This window comes from Semicossyphus pulcher, unplaced genomic scaffold (assembly GCF_022749685.1).
Source record: "Semicossyphus pulcher isolate SPU_LCO1_2020_fin unplaced genomic scaffold, fSemPul1.0.p SCAF_19, whole genome shotgun sequence".
NCBI lineage: Eukaryota > Metazoa > Chordata > Actinopteri > Labriformes > Labridae > Semicossyphus > Semicossyphus pulcher.
The window spans coordinates 4,630,802-4,650,372 of NW_027211692.1; the positions used below are offsets into that span (position 1 = coordinate 4,630,802).

Consider the following 19,571-nt stretch of genomic DNA (forward strand, 5'->3'; position numbering starts at 1 on the left):
TATTTTTTTTCTAAAAATCTAATGCAAAATTGCCTTCTGAGGCATTAGGCCTGCCATATTTCCACAAGTCATACTGCACATGTAACATGTAATAGGGTACAGTATTGTATACTACGTACTATAAAATCTGTGTAAAAGTGGTCATGATCATGTAAAAAAGGGGGAAATATTTCTTAATAGATGACTGCACTGGATGGGTGTCGTAAATGTATAGTATAGCCATAATTTATTAAAGTAAGCTGTGTTATTGTTCATATTGATTATTAAACAACTATTTGATTTCTGTGTATGGAGATTATAACTGTCTGCGTAAAGCTGACGTCTTTGTGTAGGCCTACCTATAAATAATGCAAGATGTAGACAACCTGTCCTTTACAATAAACGTCAATAAAAACTGCAACTCTAACACGATGGTATGCTTCACCTGGGCCAGCTGTGGCAGAAACACCTGGCTCGGGTTTCAGCAGCAGAGAGAGCCAGAGGGGCTGGACTCTGAGCCAAAATAACTCAGTACGCAGCTATGACTAAATGTCTGGAGCAGCAGTCACAAGAGAGAAACACAGACTAAGCAACCCGACTTCAGGAAAACGCGAAACTTTAAACAGGGATCAGCTTTCCTCTCAGATTTGGGACAGAAGAACCAAGGGGCTCTCATTCTTTTGAGGTAGGCTAAGTTGTTCTTTAGCGAAATGTACGCACCTATCTACGTGGGAAATACAGTGTGAGATGATGTTTAACTGTTTTGTAAGCTTGTGAATGAGTTCTGCGAGCAGTTGGTTTAGCTCTTTGAGTCTGTTTATAGCTCAAATGAGGTACAGTCGTGAAAACGTTTTTTTCCTATTGAATAATTCTTTCCGTGGTTTCTCGTTCATTGTGAGGCGCCTTGTATGCGAGGAGGAGCTAGTTCTCAAAGTAATGAAAATCAGATGTTACCAACCCTGCCTGGCATGCCTCGTAGTCTACCACCACAAGGAGGATAATAAGTCCTACAGCATGCGGGCTACTGGACATGTATGATGTATGACTGCCGTGCAGCCAGCACAGCATCTTCACTAGCAACTTAAAACTGACAGTCGTATACTGTACAGCCAGAGTTATCTAAAGAGACCTATTGGGTTGTGTGTCTTAAGCAGTAGTGATTTAATAATGATTTTATCTGATTCAGTCTGTATTCTATATAATATTATCGTTGAATGTTCACCATATTGTACTTTCATAAATTATATTAACCGTGATTACAAGTGTAAAAAAAGCGTATGGAACTATCTTTTGTACAACCAACTATTAAAATGTGTTGTTATGGGTTAATGGGTTTTTTATTATTTGCAGTTCTGCATTCTACAAAGGAAGTAAACCTTCCTGTCAGAGCACTTCAAATGTCATTTGTCCAACATGTATGCTCTACACCGTAGGTCATACTTAAAACCAGCTGGGCCGCATTGTGCGATGTACTTGCCGTAACCTGTTGTCTTTCAAATTGTAGAGTTTGACTTGTGTGATTAAACCCATGGATGTAGGCCTACATGCACGTTAACAGATACACAGTATTTGTCACCGCTTGGTAATGGCTCTGCTTTGCACTTCAGCATGAGCATGACACACTGCAGGCATTAGATGAAGCATGAAACTTGGCAGAAATGCCTGTAATGTTGTGTGCCGATGAGAGATTCCTGAGTCACACGCTGTGGAGAACAGTGTTGCTCTAGAAGTTAAGAGGATAGCTGGCATAGTGCTAGAAACAACTATGCCAAAGGAGAGCCAGCAGCATCAAGATCCAAATTAATAATGATGAATTTATTGTATAGGGATTATTTATCATCATATCCTTCAGTTACATAGTTTCCCTTAGAGTGTACAGAGACATATTGTTATCCGCTACTAAAGAGGATCAATAGAGCTGCATTGTTTAATGCTGCTGTCTTTGGCACAGACAGTTGCTGTCATGAATAGAACATGCTGTATGTGTCTTGTGTATGTGGGTGCACAAGCACGTGCATGCTCTTTTGTGTGTCTAGGTAGAAAGGGCAAGCATTTTGATGACTAACTAGGTCAGTGAAGCGGGTGGAAGCATCATAAAAGGAAATACTTTGGGTGGGGTGCTTTTGTTGAAGCAGTTGTTGATACCTGGAAGTAGAAGACATGATTAATCTGAGAACCATTCATGGCAGGTTTTATGCCAGCATGAAATTCATCACCCATCAGCTTGCAAATGTAACTCAACAGCTCATGTAGCAAAAAAAAAATACAAGTACTGTCTGACGGCAGATTGGTCATGTAACGGTCTTCTGCAGATACTTAAGATAAAAAGCATTATTCAGTGGATGAGCTTCTCCGCAGTGAGATGGAGTCCCAACGTTTTATACAATGATTACACAATACCACCTGTTTGTGCACAATTATCATTGACCTTTATCTCCCATTAGAAACCTGAAATGCCAACATCCCATTACACTGATCCCCATCACATGCAATAATGACGAGCCAAAGTAAACCTTACGCTGGATGTTATCGTATTGACGTAAGATTTTTGGCATAAAAACACATTAAAGGGACATCTGACTAATGACTTTCTGGATATTTCAAGGATAAACATTTGAATAGCAGGGTTTGTTTTTCAGTCAGCATGATGACATACAGCCAGAATGAGGTTTTAGGTTTCCCAGGAAAAATAACAAAAGCAAGCCACAAAAGGAACCTTTTTGTTGTGTCAAAGGAATTTCTTTTATCATTCAGTCTCAGCCAAGTTCCCTACCCAGAGTGAGAGAGACAAAGCCAAATATCAGGAGGAAGGATATGAAGGAGGGCCCTATAATAGTGAAACGGGAGGGGGAGGAAATTAATGGATGCCTGGATGGAAATAAGGAGTTCAACATAAATTAGGGAATCGGTTAGACGTGTAATCTGGAATTGTTGGTAAAGGGAAGTGGAAAGAGGAAAGGACTGCTTGTAGCCTTTGTCAGACACACCCTTGCATTGTGCACAGCTAACGATTACTGTGTTGAATCCCTCAATTTCCTTTCTGCTTCCCACCTGGCCTCTCTGCTTTTCTGAGTGTCTGTTGACAAAATTCTTCAGTTTTCAAATCTTGAAAGTCTAATCGGCAGAGTTTGGGTTTTGGTAAAGTACTACTTTATGGTTTTCAACTTGGCTTCACAACTTGAGAGAGATCATTTTGGGGTTTTTCAAATGGCTGAACCAGCTGACAATGAAATCAAAGCACCGGAAGGAACTGGGAAAAAAAGGAGCATGAGGTTTTCCAAGAAACTTCAAGAAAGGCTGCAGCAGATCAGAAGGTTTGGAATAGAGTACAGTACAGCTGCAGTGGCCACAAGCTGTCATTCCACTTTAAGATGATTAATGTTTCTGTTTCAACACTTAAAGACAAACACCCCTCTCCACTGGGTGTGTTTTTTAAGGTGTAGCAGTTGCACCACTTGAACTCTATGTGATGACTGCACGTGTTCCTGAAAAAACATTTACTCACTAAATGCTTCTGTATATGTTTCTCTTATTGAAACCTTCAGTCTAGCCACCTGTTTAGTTTATCTTGGTCTATTTGCATAGCAAATAAAATATGCTGATATCAGAAACAGAGGAAGTCACAAGCTGTCAAAATAAAAAAACAAAAGCAATGACATTTCTGAAAAAATACATCACCTGAAAACCAACCACTAACAGGTGATAGAATAAGTTAGTGCTGGGCAATATGACAATACATATCATCAAAACAATACGAAAATGTCTATCGTATGGGTTTTTCTATATCGTCTCTATCGTGATCATCACAAAACCATCAGTTTTTATTTAATTCACACAGGATTATCCAAAAATAGGCTTTACCATGTGGTTATTTCATGTAGACTAATTATTTGATAAATTACCAGAAAACATGGAAAATCGTGATATATAGCCTTCTTGAGATATGAAAAATTGTATGTCGTTATCTAGGATTTTGGCCATATCGCCCAGCCCTAGAATAAGTATACAGTCATGAGGAAAGTAATAGCATTGCCACTGATAAAAGAATGTTTTTAATTGTTTGCTTTATACATGTTTCCTTTGTAAAGTACTTATTGTTTACTAAGAGTTCTTTTGCGTAAGGTAAGACAAAATCACACAGAGGAAGAAGGCCAGAGTGAAGATGACTGTAAACTTCATAAAAAAATATATTCAACAATTTAGTCTAAAAGGAAAATTACATATGAATTGATTTGATCGGTGTAATGAAAATGTCCCAGTAAAAATGGACAATAATCAGCAAAGAGAAAATGTGCCTGAAAGCATGCAGAGGAGTAAAACAGGGACAGGAGGCGTGGGGTGAGTGAATCTCTGGGCAGGAAGGGGAGAGTTTACTGAGTGAGTGAGCGACCTGACCTTTGTGAGTCAGTGAGAGTGTAATCTCTTTTTGTGTGAGCTTCTCTTGACAGAGATAAGCGTCCCAGGCTGCGTGAGTTGAATGCCTCACTGGGAGGAGTGGTGAGGAATGTGAGTCTGTTACTAGGCCTGATTGAGACACGGCTGCTACAGTACACGGCACAGCACACAGCATGAAGAGCAGCTATTATCTGAATGAGCAGCATAGTTCAATTTGATGACCTTATATAACACATGTTTTTCTCTATGGCCCTGGCTAATGTTCTACTGGTGTTGGAGGCTTTTTTGTTTGTTTGTTGACTATAATGTAAGGTCAACAAAGATGTCTTTAATCATTTACACATAAAAACAATATGATCTTGAACATATTTAACCAAGTTTAACAGGAGGAAACACATGAAGGGGAAATCATTCCTTTTTAACGTTTAACCTGTCTCACAGCGGGCTTTGTGCATCGTATCTTGTCGTCCATTTCTTAAGAAGGCAGCTTTGAAGGAATTTTACTCTAGAAAATGTGGGCTCACTAACAGAAGAATATGGATACAAGGCCTGTTAGGGATAGTGGGCACAAGAGAACAATAAATTACAGTAATTCCTTCCAAAGTAATGCCTGTAATGCAATAAAAGCAACAAACTGATGATGAAGGGAGGCGTAAGAGTAGCTGTGGTTTGTTTTTGATGAAGGAAACGTACCAAATTAGCTCACAGAAATGTGGTCTCACAGCAGGCCCGCTGGTTGAATCATCATTGACGGTGGATTCCTGGTTTCCCACCGGCTGGGACACTGACTCGCTCACTTTCTCTCTGTCTGTTTGACTGCATGGACAATATTTATTAAACTAGGATAGGACTGTAAATGTTGGGGAGGTGCATCAGGATAGCTCAGTACACTTGATCAAACATGGGATACAACCTACAGTATGCACATATTAACTGTCCAATAGAAAAAACATATTATCTTTTCAGTTACACGGCATTTATCTAAACCAGATGTTAACAACGAGCTTACTGTTCCCTTTCAAATTGTCATAAAGGTTCTCCATATTATTGAGTCTTTACTGTACGTAAAGGAGAAAGAAGAAACGTATAATGGACTAATATTTTCTGTATTTAGTTCATGAAGAGAGTGCTTCAAAGTAGGTCTCTTTCCTTTTCTATATTCTAATGTGTCAATAATCAAACAGGAAAATCAATCAATCAAGTTGATCGTTATTGTCGTTGTTTACTGAAAGTTGTCTTACTCATGACAACTAATTTGCCAAGATCCTTCAAAGTTTACATATATTTATTTTTTATTAATAAAGAATTGTGTAGCATGCAGTGATTCTTTGGCATTTAAACACATTTTGAGTAGCTCATGCACCCAGTCTGGAATAATTAACCTGTTGCTATACAAAGCTGTCTGGAGTATCTGTGTGCTTTGTCATCATCTTGTCTGTCTGTGTTTTGCACTTGTCTGTCTGTCTGAAACTGTCATACATGAAATGAAGCTGAGAACACCTGGCATGGCAGATACTACAGTTGAGTCAGCAAGCAGGGCAGAAACAAACCAGCTTTTCAGAAAGGGGCCTTAAAAAGCTGTGATGTCAATGAGGTGTGATCAGTGACATAAATCATTTCAACCACGCTCACTAGTCATTTTAATTGCCAAAGTATGAGGACATTTTAGCTTGTTTAGACACGTGCTTGTGTGTTCACAGAAAGTTGTCTCTGGGTTAAACACTACCCAGAGTTTGAAGGGACAGCATGTCTGATATGAAAGTCTTAAAAGAATGAAAGGCCGATGAATGAAAGAATGAGCCGAGCCTGTTTGTACGAATCTCTGTGCTTGTGCTATTTATCTTTGGCAGGAGCATGCCAAGTCCAATGTAATGTCTAAAGTGCTGAACGGGAATCCATCTCATGAGATCATGAGAATGTTGCTGGGTGAAGTTTGACTGAGACTGTTCACCGACCAGCTGTTGTCTGTTTTATTTTCAGAAGCCGAACACTGCTACCTTACAGCCATGAGTTCTCAAACGAGCTTTGGCAGCAGCATGCTGTGTGAGTTTCCACATATCCTTGATTTGTCTTTTTTCTCATTGTATACTTGTGCACATGGGAGTTTTGTCCTATGCTAATTGTCTGTGGTGTTTCTGTGGTTTATATTCAGTCCAATCTATAAATGATGACCTGAATGCATCGATGGCTACAGCTGATGAGTTATCCAAAGAGTTTAACTCCCTGCTGAAGGAGGCCTCTTCCAACGACAACAAGTCTGGATCTCAGGTACGCCAACACACACACAAGCCTCAAGCACTGGTTTTACTCTGTTTGGCTGTTATAAATGTGAGAGTGTCCCTCTCAGCCACCCGACCAAAACCAGTGGAATAAGTTATGGTATAGTATTCCATTAGTCTTAGAGACAAAATAAGAGCCCATATCGTCTATGTTAAGTTTTGTACAGCACAGTCGTGGAGTAATTCCTTAAATTATTTATTTATAATGATATTTTTTTCTCTTTAGATCAGCTCTACTAGCTCCAGACAGATGCCTCCGTCCAGCACCTCCATCTATGCAAGAGAGTCAAGTGGCAGCAGTAGTGGAAGCTCCAGCTCTTTGCCTTTCTCCCCGAGCTCAACAACTTTCCATCCCACGGACTCCGTCTTCTACAGCAATAAAAATGTCCCATCCACCCCTGTCTTCCCTTCTAGCCCACTCTCATCCCCCAAGGTCAACAGAAGAGCACACTCTCCAGTTCCCCGAGCTGGATCCAGCCAGCAGAGTCCCATACAGTCCCCTCGCACCCAAAGGCGTCGTCTTTCACCCTCTCCTTACAACAGGAGCCCACGGGGCTCAACCAGTTACATTGATAGAAGTCCATCTCCGAGTCCCACAGCTGCAACTTTTGATCAGCCACCTCGGTCTGCCTCGTTCCATACCTCCCCAAACCTACTGAGCCCTTATGACAGCAGCCACATGGGCCGCAGGTCGCCTCGGTTGGACAGAAGCCCCTCTCCTTTGTCGGGCAATCATCATATGTCCAACACGCTTCCACGAAATTTTGGTGCTCATAGGACGCCTGGTAAGTCATTTAAATAGATGTTTTAGGCCAGCAAAACATAAATATTTAATTATAACAGGATTAAATCAGCTGTATCGGCATTGTTGTCATTTTGAGTTAACATTACGAGCAAGGTTGGAAACCACCTGAAAGATTAGCACGCTGTAAAAGAAACATTACCTCGGTATATCATTGAGGGTTTTCAGCACTAATATTTACATTATGACTAACAGTGTTATGTTTTGTGAAGAAGGGATGCTTTCACAAACAAAAGCTGTCTAGTCTGGGGAGGGTTGTTTCAGTCACAGGTGTCGTTTTAGTGCTGTCTAAACTTGAGACTTGTACTACTCAGTCGACATAATAGAGTGCATCACTTTGGGTTTAACTGAACTTTGGAAAATCAAAGTGGCACAAATAGGCCTCACTGATAAAACCGGATATCAGAAACACTTTACTGATCTAAGGGGGGATATTGGATCCCATGAAAGTCATTCATATTCTGGAATAGAAAAATGTATGTATATATAAATTAAGAAATTAAAAGAAACAGGTGAATAAGAAAAACAAAGTATTGAGAATATTTTGTATGCCTTATGCTGTTACAACAATATAAAGAAAAAAGATAATAAATATGTAAAAAATATGTGAATCATAATACAATATATACCACAGTGCTAAGAAGTGGCATTTAAATTCGTATAAATAAGGAAAATTGCGGGGTGTAATTGCAGTATTAATCCCAGGTTAAGCGCCAAAAAAAAAAAACACTTTTTAAACGAAAAACAAGTTACAAAATACATTGTCACCCTGCCAACCCACCCAAAATAATTTCTTAACTTGGAGTTTAATGTCACAGTGCTCCTGCTGAAATTCAACCAAAAAAAACATATTGATTGTAAAGTACTTTTCTTTTTAAGCTCCTTATCAATTATTGTTCTTTCTTTATCTATCTCAATCGCTCTCTTTGTGTCTATCAGATGAGGGTGTGCAGCGACAAAGGAGCCCTGGCAAGTGGAATGAGACAGATCTAGACGTGTCCTACGAGAAGAAACCTCACCACACCTATGACAGTTGGTTGATTTTCTGCTTTCTGTTGTCTGCTCTGCTTCTTCAACTTTTATTTTGTTTATGCAATTAGTCCAGGGTAACCAGTTTAGGTAAAACACCTCAGGAGCACTGGTACTTTACATGTACTTCTTTGTTGCCTCTGTTTTCTAAATCAGCACTTTCCTGTTACAGAGACAGAGTGGCTTCGGCAGACTGTGCCAAATAGCAGCTGGAAAGAGTCCAATCTTGATGGCCCTCCTCCAAGCCCAAGCCCTAAAAAGGTGGGTGCCGGTAACAGTGAGAATTCATATAAAAGTACTGTGAGAGGTGGTGTTTTCTTAGTTAAAAGAAATCTGTGTGAAGTTTTTGGCCATTCCCTCAAGTTCTTGAGAAACCAGACATCTACCCAATGGGAGTTACTTCATTTCGCCTGGCATTGTTTTTCCCAGATAAGAGAAGGGCTAATTGCTCAACAGACTGTAGGTGTGGATATGAGTACTTGTAGAGATGACACACCTATCATTATCTTCTTGAACTCATAGTCTCAATCACAGCATTTCAGATAGATAATTGTTGGCGTCTGTGGGACAGAACCTAGCAAGCAAAGCATGTTACTGACTCATCAACACAATATAATTTAGTATCTCGTTGTCTGGTTGTTTGATTTGGGATAAGAATATTTACATTAAACAGTCATCTGATTCAGTGGGTAGGTATAAGTCATAATGAATCCCTCCTTTCTTCCAGGATCCTCGCTCTAAAGCTCTCCAGTATGGCCATGGTTCTCTCCCACGCAACACACGCATAACAGTACCTCCAGATGTTTCATCCCCAGTCCACTCCCCTTACCACCCTCAGCCCATCATCTCCCGCATTTCTATCCCCCCAACTTCTACTCCATCCCGTCAGCGCAAGCCTATACCCCTCTCCGTGATCATGCGTCTTCAAAACCCTCACTGGGCAGCAATGACAACCCGCCACCCCAGAGTCCTGGGAGGAGAAGGTGAATGGGTCCAACCAGCTGTACCCATCCCGAGGGAATTCTTCCACCAACCTATGGTACTGCTACCACAACACCCTCCTGAGCTGAGACAGCCGGCCATATACAGTGACGGTATGACAAAAATTAATATCTGCTCAACTTAACCTCCTTATGGTTACAGGATCTAAGTTTAAGTGTAACATATATTTGGTTTGGTTTCAATCTTTGCAGTGCTGAATCCAGGGGATATAGATGCAGAGATAGAGCGGCTGGACTTTGTTCGTCACATGCCTGTGATTTCAGAGAATCTCAATATGCCAGAGGGCAGTGCAGATAAGGGTGCACCCAAAGCTCCTCGGCCCCTCAGCCCCACCAGGCTGCAGCCAGTGGTGGCTCCTGAGGCCCAAAGCCAGGTGGTTGCTGATGTGGAAGAGCTGCTCCGCATCCGGGCAGAAATCCCTCGAGCCCTGAAGAGACGGGGCTCCGTGGAACAGTCCGGACCACTAAAGAAGGCCTCTCATTACCAACCGAACCAGTACAAAAATCTCATCGACAAGCTTTTTCGCAGGAAGGAACGCCGCCGGAGGGGGGAGCAAGGCAGCGATACCAGCAGCTCCTCAGATGGGGAGGACTGCGCTATGCCTCCTGCACCTCTACCCGCACCTCAGACTTCTCGGATTCCCATTGACTTCAGAGTAAGAAATGTGCTTCAAGCATGAAACAAACATTTATAACGTTAAGAAAGTGCACAAATCAAAAAAATTCTGTTATTCAACTGTGGACTAAATAGAACTGTTGAAATAATGATTGAATTTATACATTATATATTTTATTATACATTGATGCTTATGTATAATATATGTAGAGTATATTCTTATTTCTGCAGTCAAGTGTTTATACAAGTCTGAACCCTGTCTGTCCCATCAGAGCTACCATTCAATCCTGCGGAGGTCCAATCGGGAGCACAAAAATTCTGGGAGGCGAGCTCGACTCAGCCCGCTTGTCCTGCTGCTGGACGGAGCACTGGTCGGAGAGCTGGAGACAGTGCAGAGGGCTGTGCAGGAGGTGAGTGTGCTGATTCTCCATCTTCCAAAAATCCTTCCTTAAAAAGTAATTTAAACAAAGTTTTTTGTGTCAAAGTTGTTACTTCAGTTCTGGATGTGAACAAAGGTATACCGCATTTCATTTCAATCCCCAAAGGAAATGTGCTGAGCCTATTTTCCATTATTTAACACATCCCCCCATGTTCCTTGTCCAGACGTGTATGTTTTCCTGGAAGTTGCTCATGCTCTAAAACAGATTCTATTTGTCTGTGTTGAGTGCTGGCTAAAGGTGATCCTGACAGTAGGTGTCTAAGAAGGATAAAATGGATGAAGCCAGTCACAATAGACATGGACTGAAAAACTTAACTTACCATCACATTTTCTTAATATGTTACAGTGTAAGAATATCTAAATGCTGAAATTCTTGTTGCATAATTTATTGCAGTTCAGCTTATGAATCCACTGATGAAATGTTTTGTAGATGAGCGACCCTAGCCAGCCCAATGATGAGGGCATCACTGCCCTTCACAACGCCATCTGTGGAGGCCACTACAGTGTTGTCGACTTCCTTGTTCGCATTGGAGCCAATGTCAGCGCACCAGACAGCCACGGCTGGTAAATATTTGCTTATTCTTTCCTACCAGCAGACTCTCCTGTAGTCGTTGGCCTCCTTTCAAGGTTGTGTGTAACTCTGTGTGTAAAAATGCCATGTTAAGTTTGCAAAGAGTTTTGCTGAAGGCTTTGGGGAATTCATATTGTGTGTCTAAATGTGATATTTTCAGAACAGTCATCTTGTATTCCTGGATGTATTTACTTACTGCCAGTTCTTATGCACACAGGACTCCTCTGCATTGTGCAGCCTCTTGTAACGACCGTCCTCTGTGTGAGTTTTTGGTGAGGAACGGAGCTGCTGTCATGGCCATGACGGAGAGCGATGGCGCTTCTGCCTCCCAGAAGTGTGATCCTTATGCTGTTGGATTTGAGGAGTGTGAGAACTTCCTGAGGGGTAAGACAGTAACACCTACATGCACTCACCCTATGACACTACACTATGCCAAAAGTCATCGTTATTTCTATCTTCTTCTCTGTAACTTTGAATACATAACGGCTGAATAAAATCCTCTTCTTTTTTAGTACAAAGTGTTTTATTCTTCTGATTGCAGACGATACAAATACAATTCTTTAAAAGAAAAATGTTGGATTCAGAGAGCTCCACCTGGTGGGGTGGGATGCCTCTGGTTGGTCATTGGCTGATTAAGCACTGAACTCAAAACCCAGAACACGGATCATGTGTCATTATCACTTTTGGGAAGTGAAACACTTGCCTTTTTGAACTTTATCCTAATTCCAGAGAAAGGAAGGCTCCTGATAAGAAAAAGAAACTCCTGGAGACCTTCACTGATGTACTCCTTTTGGACAACAATGCAGGTTACACATGCTTCCTGGCATCCAAGGGATTTTACACTAAAACTTTTTCCAATAAAGCATTTATCCACTTTTACGTAAGAAAAACACTACTAAGGAAAAATACAGATTCAAGCATTTTAAAATTAGTTAAATATGAATTCCCTGGGTGCTGGTTTAGCTCAGTGGGCAGAGCAGGCGCGCTGTATTCAGAAGATATAATCTGCAATGCAGCTGCCGCAGGTTCAACTCCTGCTTGCTGTATGTCCTTCTCAAAATTTCCTCTCTCTTCAGCTGTCCAGCAAAATGACCAAAAAACAAAAGCTCTATAAAAACATATGAATCCAACAAATTACATGTTCAATGAAAATATTTTATTATGACCTGTTGGCTTTCAAATAGAAACACTACGATGAAAGCCACTAATCTTGCAGATCAATTGTCGAAACTATCACTTTCTGGTGAAGTAAGTATAAAACGTGCTTTCTTTGTAATACCAGGTGTGCAGGAGGCTATGGGGGTGGAGAACAGCGGGGTGCTGTACGCTCTGTGGAGCTACCCAGCGCAGGCAGCAGACGAGCTGAGCTTTAAAGACGGAGACATGGTCACCATCCTGCAGAAACCCGAAGAGTCGGATTGGTGGTGGGCTTCGCTCTGTGGCAGGGAGGGCTTCGTTCCAAACAATTACTTTGGGGTAAGATGCCAGTTTGTAAATAAAAAGTTGAACAATTCACCACAAAGCAGAAAAAAAGCATAATCTTTGTTCTTTTCTTTTGTTTTTTACAGCTTTTTCCAAAGACTCGACCAAAATCTCTCTGCTAAGTGGTCTCTTGATGATCAACCCCGGTCAGACTGGTGCAGAGGACTGTCTCAAAAGCTGTGCTTTACAGCTTCACACTGTTTTTTGAAAGGACCGTGTCTGTGTGAACATGAAAGGCTGTAGTGCCGTAGGACATGAGAAATGTTTTTTCATCAGTCAGTCAAGGAGAGTTGAAGGAGAAGTCTCAGTATTCAATTTGGCCTCACTGACAAGAACTCTTTTGTACTGACATCATTTGTACTGGTTCTGCTGTTGGATATTTCTTCTAGTTTATCTGCAATTCTGTGCACTGCTAAACATTTCTGTCCGGCTATGCCTGTCCAACCAAAGGTTACTAAAGGGCCATACACCCGCTGTTTTGCTCAGCTGTGTTCCAGGCAGAAGTTGACCTTTGTGACTCGTTTGCTGGTTAGTAATCAGCATACAAGCAGTGGCAGTAGATGTTCAGTCAGTGAGGTCAATGTAGCTTCATGCTGTCAACAAACCTGACCTATGATTGCTCAGTTTAGAAAAGGGCTGCTTCCATCAGTTGCTCATTACTGGAGTTTTCTGCTGCGACATCACAGAAGCATCAACAACTCTTTTGTAGTTTTATTCACATTGAGAACATTTTCTAAAACAAACTAAATGAACTTATCACTTTTATTGTAAAAAGTATATCCATCCATTTATCTGTGTTATTACTATTAGTGTTATTTCTTTCTCTTTGTCTTCATGTCTACTGGAATTATTGTTGGAGCAACTATTTCTCACCGCAGCTTATGGTTTCTTACTACATTTAACTAGCCAAATATTAATTTCAAAGATTTATGTTTAACTAATGTGGCTGTAGACTTTAGATATTTGTTAAAGCAGCCACAGAAGAAACAACGTAGCTGTTATGTTACTTGGCTTTAGTCATTACGTGTAGGTTCATTAAGCTGCCTGTATTAATTGATCTTGTTTCAAAGAGAACATACATTTTATATAAAAACAAAACTGCTCTCTTTGTGGCTGTGTGTGTATTCACAGTGGTAGAATTAATCTTTTGTGATGCATACGTTTTAATGTAATCTGTTTTCAGCCTAACACCTTAGATTGGAGCGAGTGCTGGTCACTGAGCCCCTTGGGAAGGGTAAGGGGCTCAGTGACCTAATCTTTGAATATTCAATAAACACACGAGTCACATTCTTATGTCTGCATTGAGATCATTTGTCATGGTAATGTGTTTGTGGCTTAAAGTAAGACTGTGAAATATCCTTTATTGACCAGCAGATGACACTGTACAATCAAGTATAATTCAACACCAGCCCAACAGTAACGTGTCAACACTACCAGCAACTATGAACGTATACATAGTCACCATTTATTACAGATGCAGTAACCCTAAATCTAAAACGTCTTACTTCTCTTATTGGTGTTTTTTAATGTTCTTTCCCATTCTCCTCTTCTTTTACACCACAGAGCATCTGAGCCACTGCAGCGATTCATAATGAATCAATTAACTGCACTATTATGCACAAGGGTAATTACAAAAAAAAAAAACTACACACACTATTAATATTTTTTTTAATTAAGACTGACTCAAGCCTTTTGATCCAAAGACTATCTCATCCCCACTGGTATTAAGAAAACAGCAGCGCGTGTATGCTTCATTACAATCCCTGAGGACGATTACTGTCAACGCTGTTTGAAGCTGGCTTCTCTTTCAGTCGTTCTCTCTTTTCAATTATACGTAGATTATTTTAAAAATAACGTGATTATGATACACACATTTACTCACTCACACGGTGATGTGTAGCTGTGGTGAACTAATGCAGTGTTTCAGATTTTCTGGTGAATAATTCAGACGACTTAAGTAGAGACAACTGTCCACTGGCCTGTGGCAGCATACATTATGCTCTGCTGAAACAGATCTCTTGGTGTTGACTGCAAAGGCACAGCAAGAAAGGAGCAGTCGTTGTATAATGTCTACCTTAAGTCTCATCCTTATTCAAAGATTGAATTGATCCAAGTCACAACCAAATCAAGGAGATGAGATAATGTCACTAAAACAACTGTAGTTTCATTCAGGAAACACGACTCAATGACGGGATTAATAAGAAGATTCATCAGATAAGACATAATTATCAGAACAGACGGAAATTTAATTTCATTGGGTCTGTGGGGGTCACAAGATGATTAAAAGGATAGAAGAGATACGAACAAAAACAACTATCAGCTTTATAAATCAGTATCACTTTTTCAATTCTTTTTGGGGGGCTTTTATTGTGAAATACTGGATGATTTTTTCGCCCTTTCTGATCTCTAGAAACAATTCCAATGAAAATGAATCTAAGAGGAGAGCTCAAGACTTTCATTCTTTGCTGTTAGTGCTCGTAAGTTGTAAATATTTAACGTATAACAGGGTCACAAACACTCTCCGAAATCTATCTCTTTTTTCTGAGTGCAGACGCAAATGCACATTTGCTTTGGGCCCATGAGGCCACAAACATACAGTCATACTTAAGGCCCTTTCTCCCTGTTGCTCTTTGACAGTCCTGCACAGAGAAAAAAATTATATCTGCAGCAGTTTTCTGCTGAACATGACTCTGTTCAAGCAGAACTCATTTGATGCCTCATCGAAACCCCATTATAACCAAGATGGAGCAAAATGAACTCTTATTGACGTGGTCTGCAGCCAGCTGGTTCAGAGCGCAGTTATTGCCCAGTCTGCAGAGTGGTTACACATTTTTATTTTTATCTCATTCTCCTCACTGCATTCAATTCTGCCTCACTGCCCTCACCACCTCCACTTACACACATACACTCTGTGGTTTCAGAAAGGCTGGCCATTATCTGGAGCCAGCCTCTTTGGCCCATCGGGGTCTGACAACCCCACTTGACACGACAGGCCGTCCCTCAACTGCTGCGGTCAAATAAACACATAAGAGCACTAAGAGCAGATGGGCTTTACAGACATGAGGTAAAAAACAGAGCTGAGGAGGCTGTACAAAGAAATAGGAGGGGTGAGACAATGACGAAGCAGGATGGGAAAATTGAATGGAGAGAAATAAAGGGTGCGGTAGAGGGAATGGAATACCTTTCTCAGCACAACACAACACAATTTTCTGTCTGATGGGATACCTGCCAGAAGAATGCAAAGATAATCTATAAACCACTCAACCATGTCAAATATGCTCCATTACAACTGCCCCGACTGACAGAAAGTACAAATATTACGATCTGAAATCTGTTGTGATGGTGACAAAAAGTAAGAATATGAGTATGAGTGACTTTGGAGTAGAGATACAAGCACAATCGTATCCATTCATTCAGACCTTGTCGCAGACAAGTCGAGAGTACGATGCCTCCGTCATAAGAAGGCAACCCGTGGACCCACAGGTCATCAATGTTGTATGTTTTTGCCGTTTAAGTATTGAACAGATGCCCCTCTCACTTATACTTCTGAGGAGATTGGTTCTGTCAGACCACTGAAAGGAAAGTATCTCATACCCTGATCTCAGCAAGAGCTATGCTTTATTATTTAAAGACAATAAACAAGTGTGTATATGTGTGTTTGCATGTGGCTTTACATGGCTGTGACAACGGATGGATGCAGTCATACTGCATGCCATGTCTGGTTTCCAGCAGTCCAGAACAGAACTGGACTGATGCCTCCCTTTATTTGAGAGTATTGTATGTGACAGCCAGCAAACTGCCTCGAAGGGAGACCCTTGTCCATGTGTGTGTGTTTGTGTGTTTTCGCGTGTGGTTTTGTTTGCGTGTGTATGTTAGCCTGCATTACTGCATGCATGCTACACTCTCACTCAGACACTGAGGTGAGCAGACAGATCCCTGCAGAAACATTCAGCTTTACTGAACCCAGCTAGCAAGAACGCATCAAGGGCACAAACTAAAACTGGGAAAGCAAAGTGGAAAAAACACAAAAGGGCTTGAAAGCGGCCTACAAAAAGGTCCACTACGTTTCTGTTTCTTGCTTCTTTTCCTACTTGGACTATTCTAGCCATGCTCCTACTCTGTGCTCCCTTGGAGTAATGAATAATAGAGGAGTGCTTGTCCTCCCTCGCTCCCCTAGTTAATCAGAGCTCGCCTGGCTGCCCTCTTCTCTGCCACTCCTCACTTTAATAAATCATTCAGGCCTTCAGGACAACAAGTCCGTCAGCCCAGGCTAAGCAAGGGCCACACTGGTAAAAAAAAAAAACCTAAAAAAACTGCCATCTTCCCTCGCTACATCCTCCTCCTCCACTCCAAAACCAGGGACAGTCCTGTCTCTCAATCGTCTCTCTCCTCTGTGTCCTTCACTTTTTCAGTTGCCCCATCTCTTATGTCCTCCTTCTTATGTTCTCCTTTCACTATTTTATCTCTTTATCAGTCAAATTAGACTGGCAAGGAATAGCTCTTTTTCTCCCTCCCTCTCTGCCTTTTTCCCCAGGGAAAACATTTCACTTGCTCTGCCAGAGTTCAACCCATTGTTCTCATTTTTCATTACTTTCCTCCTTCTGTATGACTCCCCTTCTCTCTCTCCCTCTCTCTCTCTCTCCATCTCTTTCTGCCCTCCTTGTCCAAACTGAAATTCCTGTCAGATATGACGTCACACAAACGTTTCCCAAATGGATGCTACTGCATTGTGGGTCATGAAAGAGATGGATACAGGATCCGCACAGAGAGGACTTTTTCCATGCAATCACATCACACACAAGGACAGTTAATATGTCATTGTTCAAGGGCGGTGGTATTCATTTCCACCATCAAGCTATACTCCGATTTTTGATCAGGTCTTTTTCAAAATGACCACAAAGAACAAACTCAAGAATGGATTTGTGGAGACAAACACAGCAGTGTGATTTGAAAGCTTTGAGCAAAGCCTTTGTTTGCTCCCTTTACTTGAAAACAGCTCTTATCGAAGTTGTTCTCAAATCCTCTCTACTTCATCCAGCCACTCTCTTCCTTCTCCCCTCCCTCCTCTCTCCTCCCTCCCTATTTCAATATACACAGAGATCATCCCTTGGTATCATTGCTTTGTGCGAACAACCTCTGAATCTAACTCTCTCCTCTCTCTTCTGTGTGTTCTCAGTCTCTTTGAGTCCTTTAAAGACAGACTGTCCTAGCATTAGCATTATTCTTAATCTGGCTCCTTTAAAGGGCCAGTTGGCCGATTTTCTACCTCAGTCCTATCATGCTGTTATGGGGAGCTAACGCCATTATGGTAGAAATATGATGATAATGATCCACCGGTATATTCTCGTCTTACTGCTCTGCGCCATTGCCTGCAGCAAAACGGTAGTATTTCAGTCCAGCGTCGCTGGGCCGTTCCTTTCAGAGGGAGGGGCGCAATGCATGCTGGGTGTTGTATGTATGTAGAATGGGCGAAAATGACAGTGGCTTTTTCCAGGGGCGAGTTGCTCCTTTAACCAAGACCCCCCACCCCACACACACGGACACTAGCACCATTAGTTTAATGCATGACACCAACATCCTATTCTCCATCTCTAACCCTCTTTTTTCCAACGTTTCTCTCTGTATCTCTTTTTTCTGTCTCTGCCCCTCACTGTTCTCGTTTTCCCTCACTCTTCCTCTGTCTCTCTTCATTTCTCTCGTTCTCACTACAGTTTCACTCGAGTGACTCACCTCGAGCTTGTTCTTCATCAACGCTCCCACTTTGCACATCTCATCCCCTTAAATGTCCACTCAAGCATTTATTTCATTATATGTACCGCAGTTTCACTACACCAAGACCCATTTGAAACTCTCAAAAGTAGTCAGTGTGTGTGTGTGTGTGTGCGCTGAATATACCCTGGTATGTGTGAATGCCCTGGTATTTTCTTGCTGTCTGATCTGATTAGTGGCTACTGCACCGTCCCTTTCAAATGTTCATAACGAGGAGCTGTTCCAGTTCACTGTGAGGTTAATGGATAAAAGGAGGAGGATGAGGGAAAATGTGCTGCATCTGGGAAAAATATATCACAGGGCAGCAAACAAAATGAGGGAGAGAAAGAGAGCAAGGACAATGGACTGTGGAGCGCAGAGGAGAATAGTGAATTATGATCATTTTGTGTGGTGACCTCAGTTAATAGTGCCTCTGCCTTGTTGCTGTGAAGCACTCTACATCAGGCAGCTCTGCCAATGACCGTCCACTGAGCCAGATTATGGATATGACTCAGATGAAGTATGTGCTCATTATATATTTAAATACATCTGTAAAATACTTACTGCACAGAATAATTCATGCAAGTTATTGGTGGAAAAAGATATATGAACATAAACAAGAGTAAGGGTCAACAGCTACCACCGAGGATGTGCTTATGCATGGTGATGCTTTGAGCTAAATGCTAACGTCAGCATGCTTACATGATCACAGTGACCATGCTAACATGCTGATGCTAAGCTGTAACATGTTGTTGTGTGTAGCACCAATTTATATGGTAATTAGACCTAAACAAAACACAGGGTGCAGCTGAAACTTGAGAATGTCATCAATTATATGACATTTAGTCATAAATCAAAGTGATGGACACAGGGATGTTTTTTATTTTGATGTAGTACTAAGGTTAGGTTAGGTTAGGTTAGGTTGTACCCGTAGGTAGATTTGGTTTACAGTGAGTGAGTCGGCCTCCTTTCACACACACTCTCACACACACACACACACAATCAACAGCACAAGACAGACGTGGTAGATATGATAGACAAAGTGATGACAGTGGTCAAAACTAAAAGGGTAACCCTTAGTAAAAACAAGATAAAAATGAAATGTGCCATCAGTATAAACAAGATGAATGAAAACCAGATAAAATGTGAAGATATCCATAAATATTGCATCAATAATACAGAATTTTGCTGTATTGCTAAAACGTGTTGATATCACTAACAGGCTGGTAC

General features: G+C 41.2%; 1 protein-coding gene across 1 annotated transcript; it reads left to right on the forward strand.

Annotated features, from left to right (window-relative positions):
* The first annotated feature begins 532 nt into the window (after positions 1–532).
* ppp1r13l (protein phosphatase 1, regulatory subunit 13 like) lies at positions 533–13,871 on the forward strand. The gene is made up of 13 exons (XM_069668478.1): positions 533–664; positions 6,355–6,417; positions 6,527–6,642; positions 6,880–7,438; positions 8,395–8,487; positions 8,657–8,745; positions 9,212–9,578; positions 9,678–10,141; positions 10,374–10,511; positions 10,971–11,104; positions 11,329–11,495; positions 12,394–12,587; positions 12,680–13,871. Exons 2-13 carry the CDS (start codon positions 6,381–6,383, stop codon positions 12,713–12,715), a joined length of 2,394 nt encoding a protein of 797 aa, XP_069524579.1. The 5' UTR covers positions 533–664; positions 6,355–6,380; the 3' UTR covers positions 12,716–13,871.
* Positions 13,872–19,571: the final 5,700 nt, after the last annotated feature.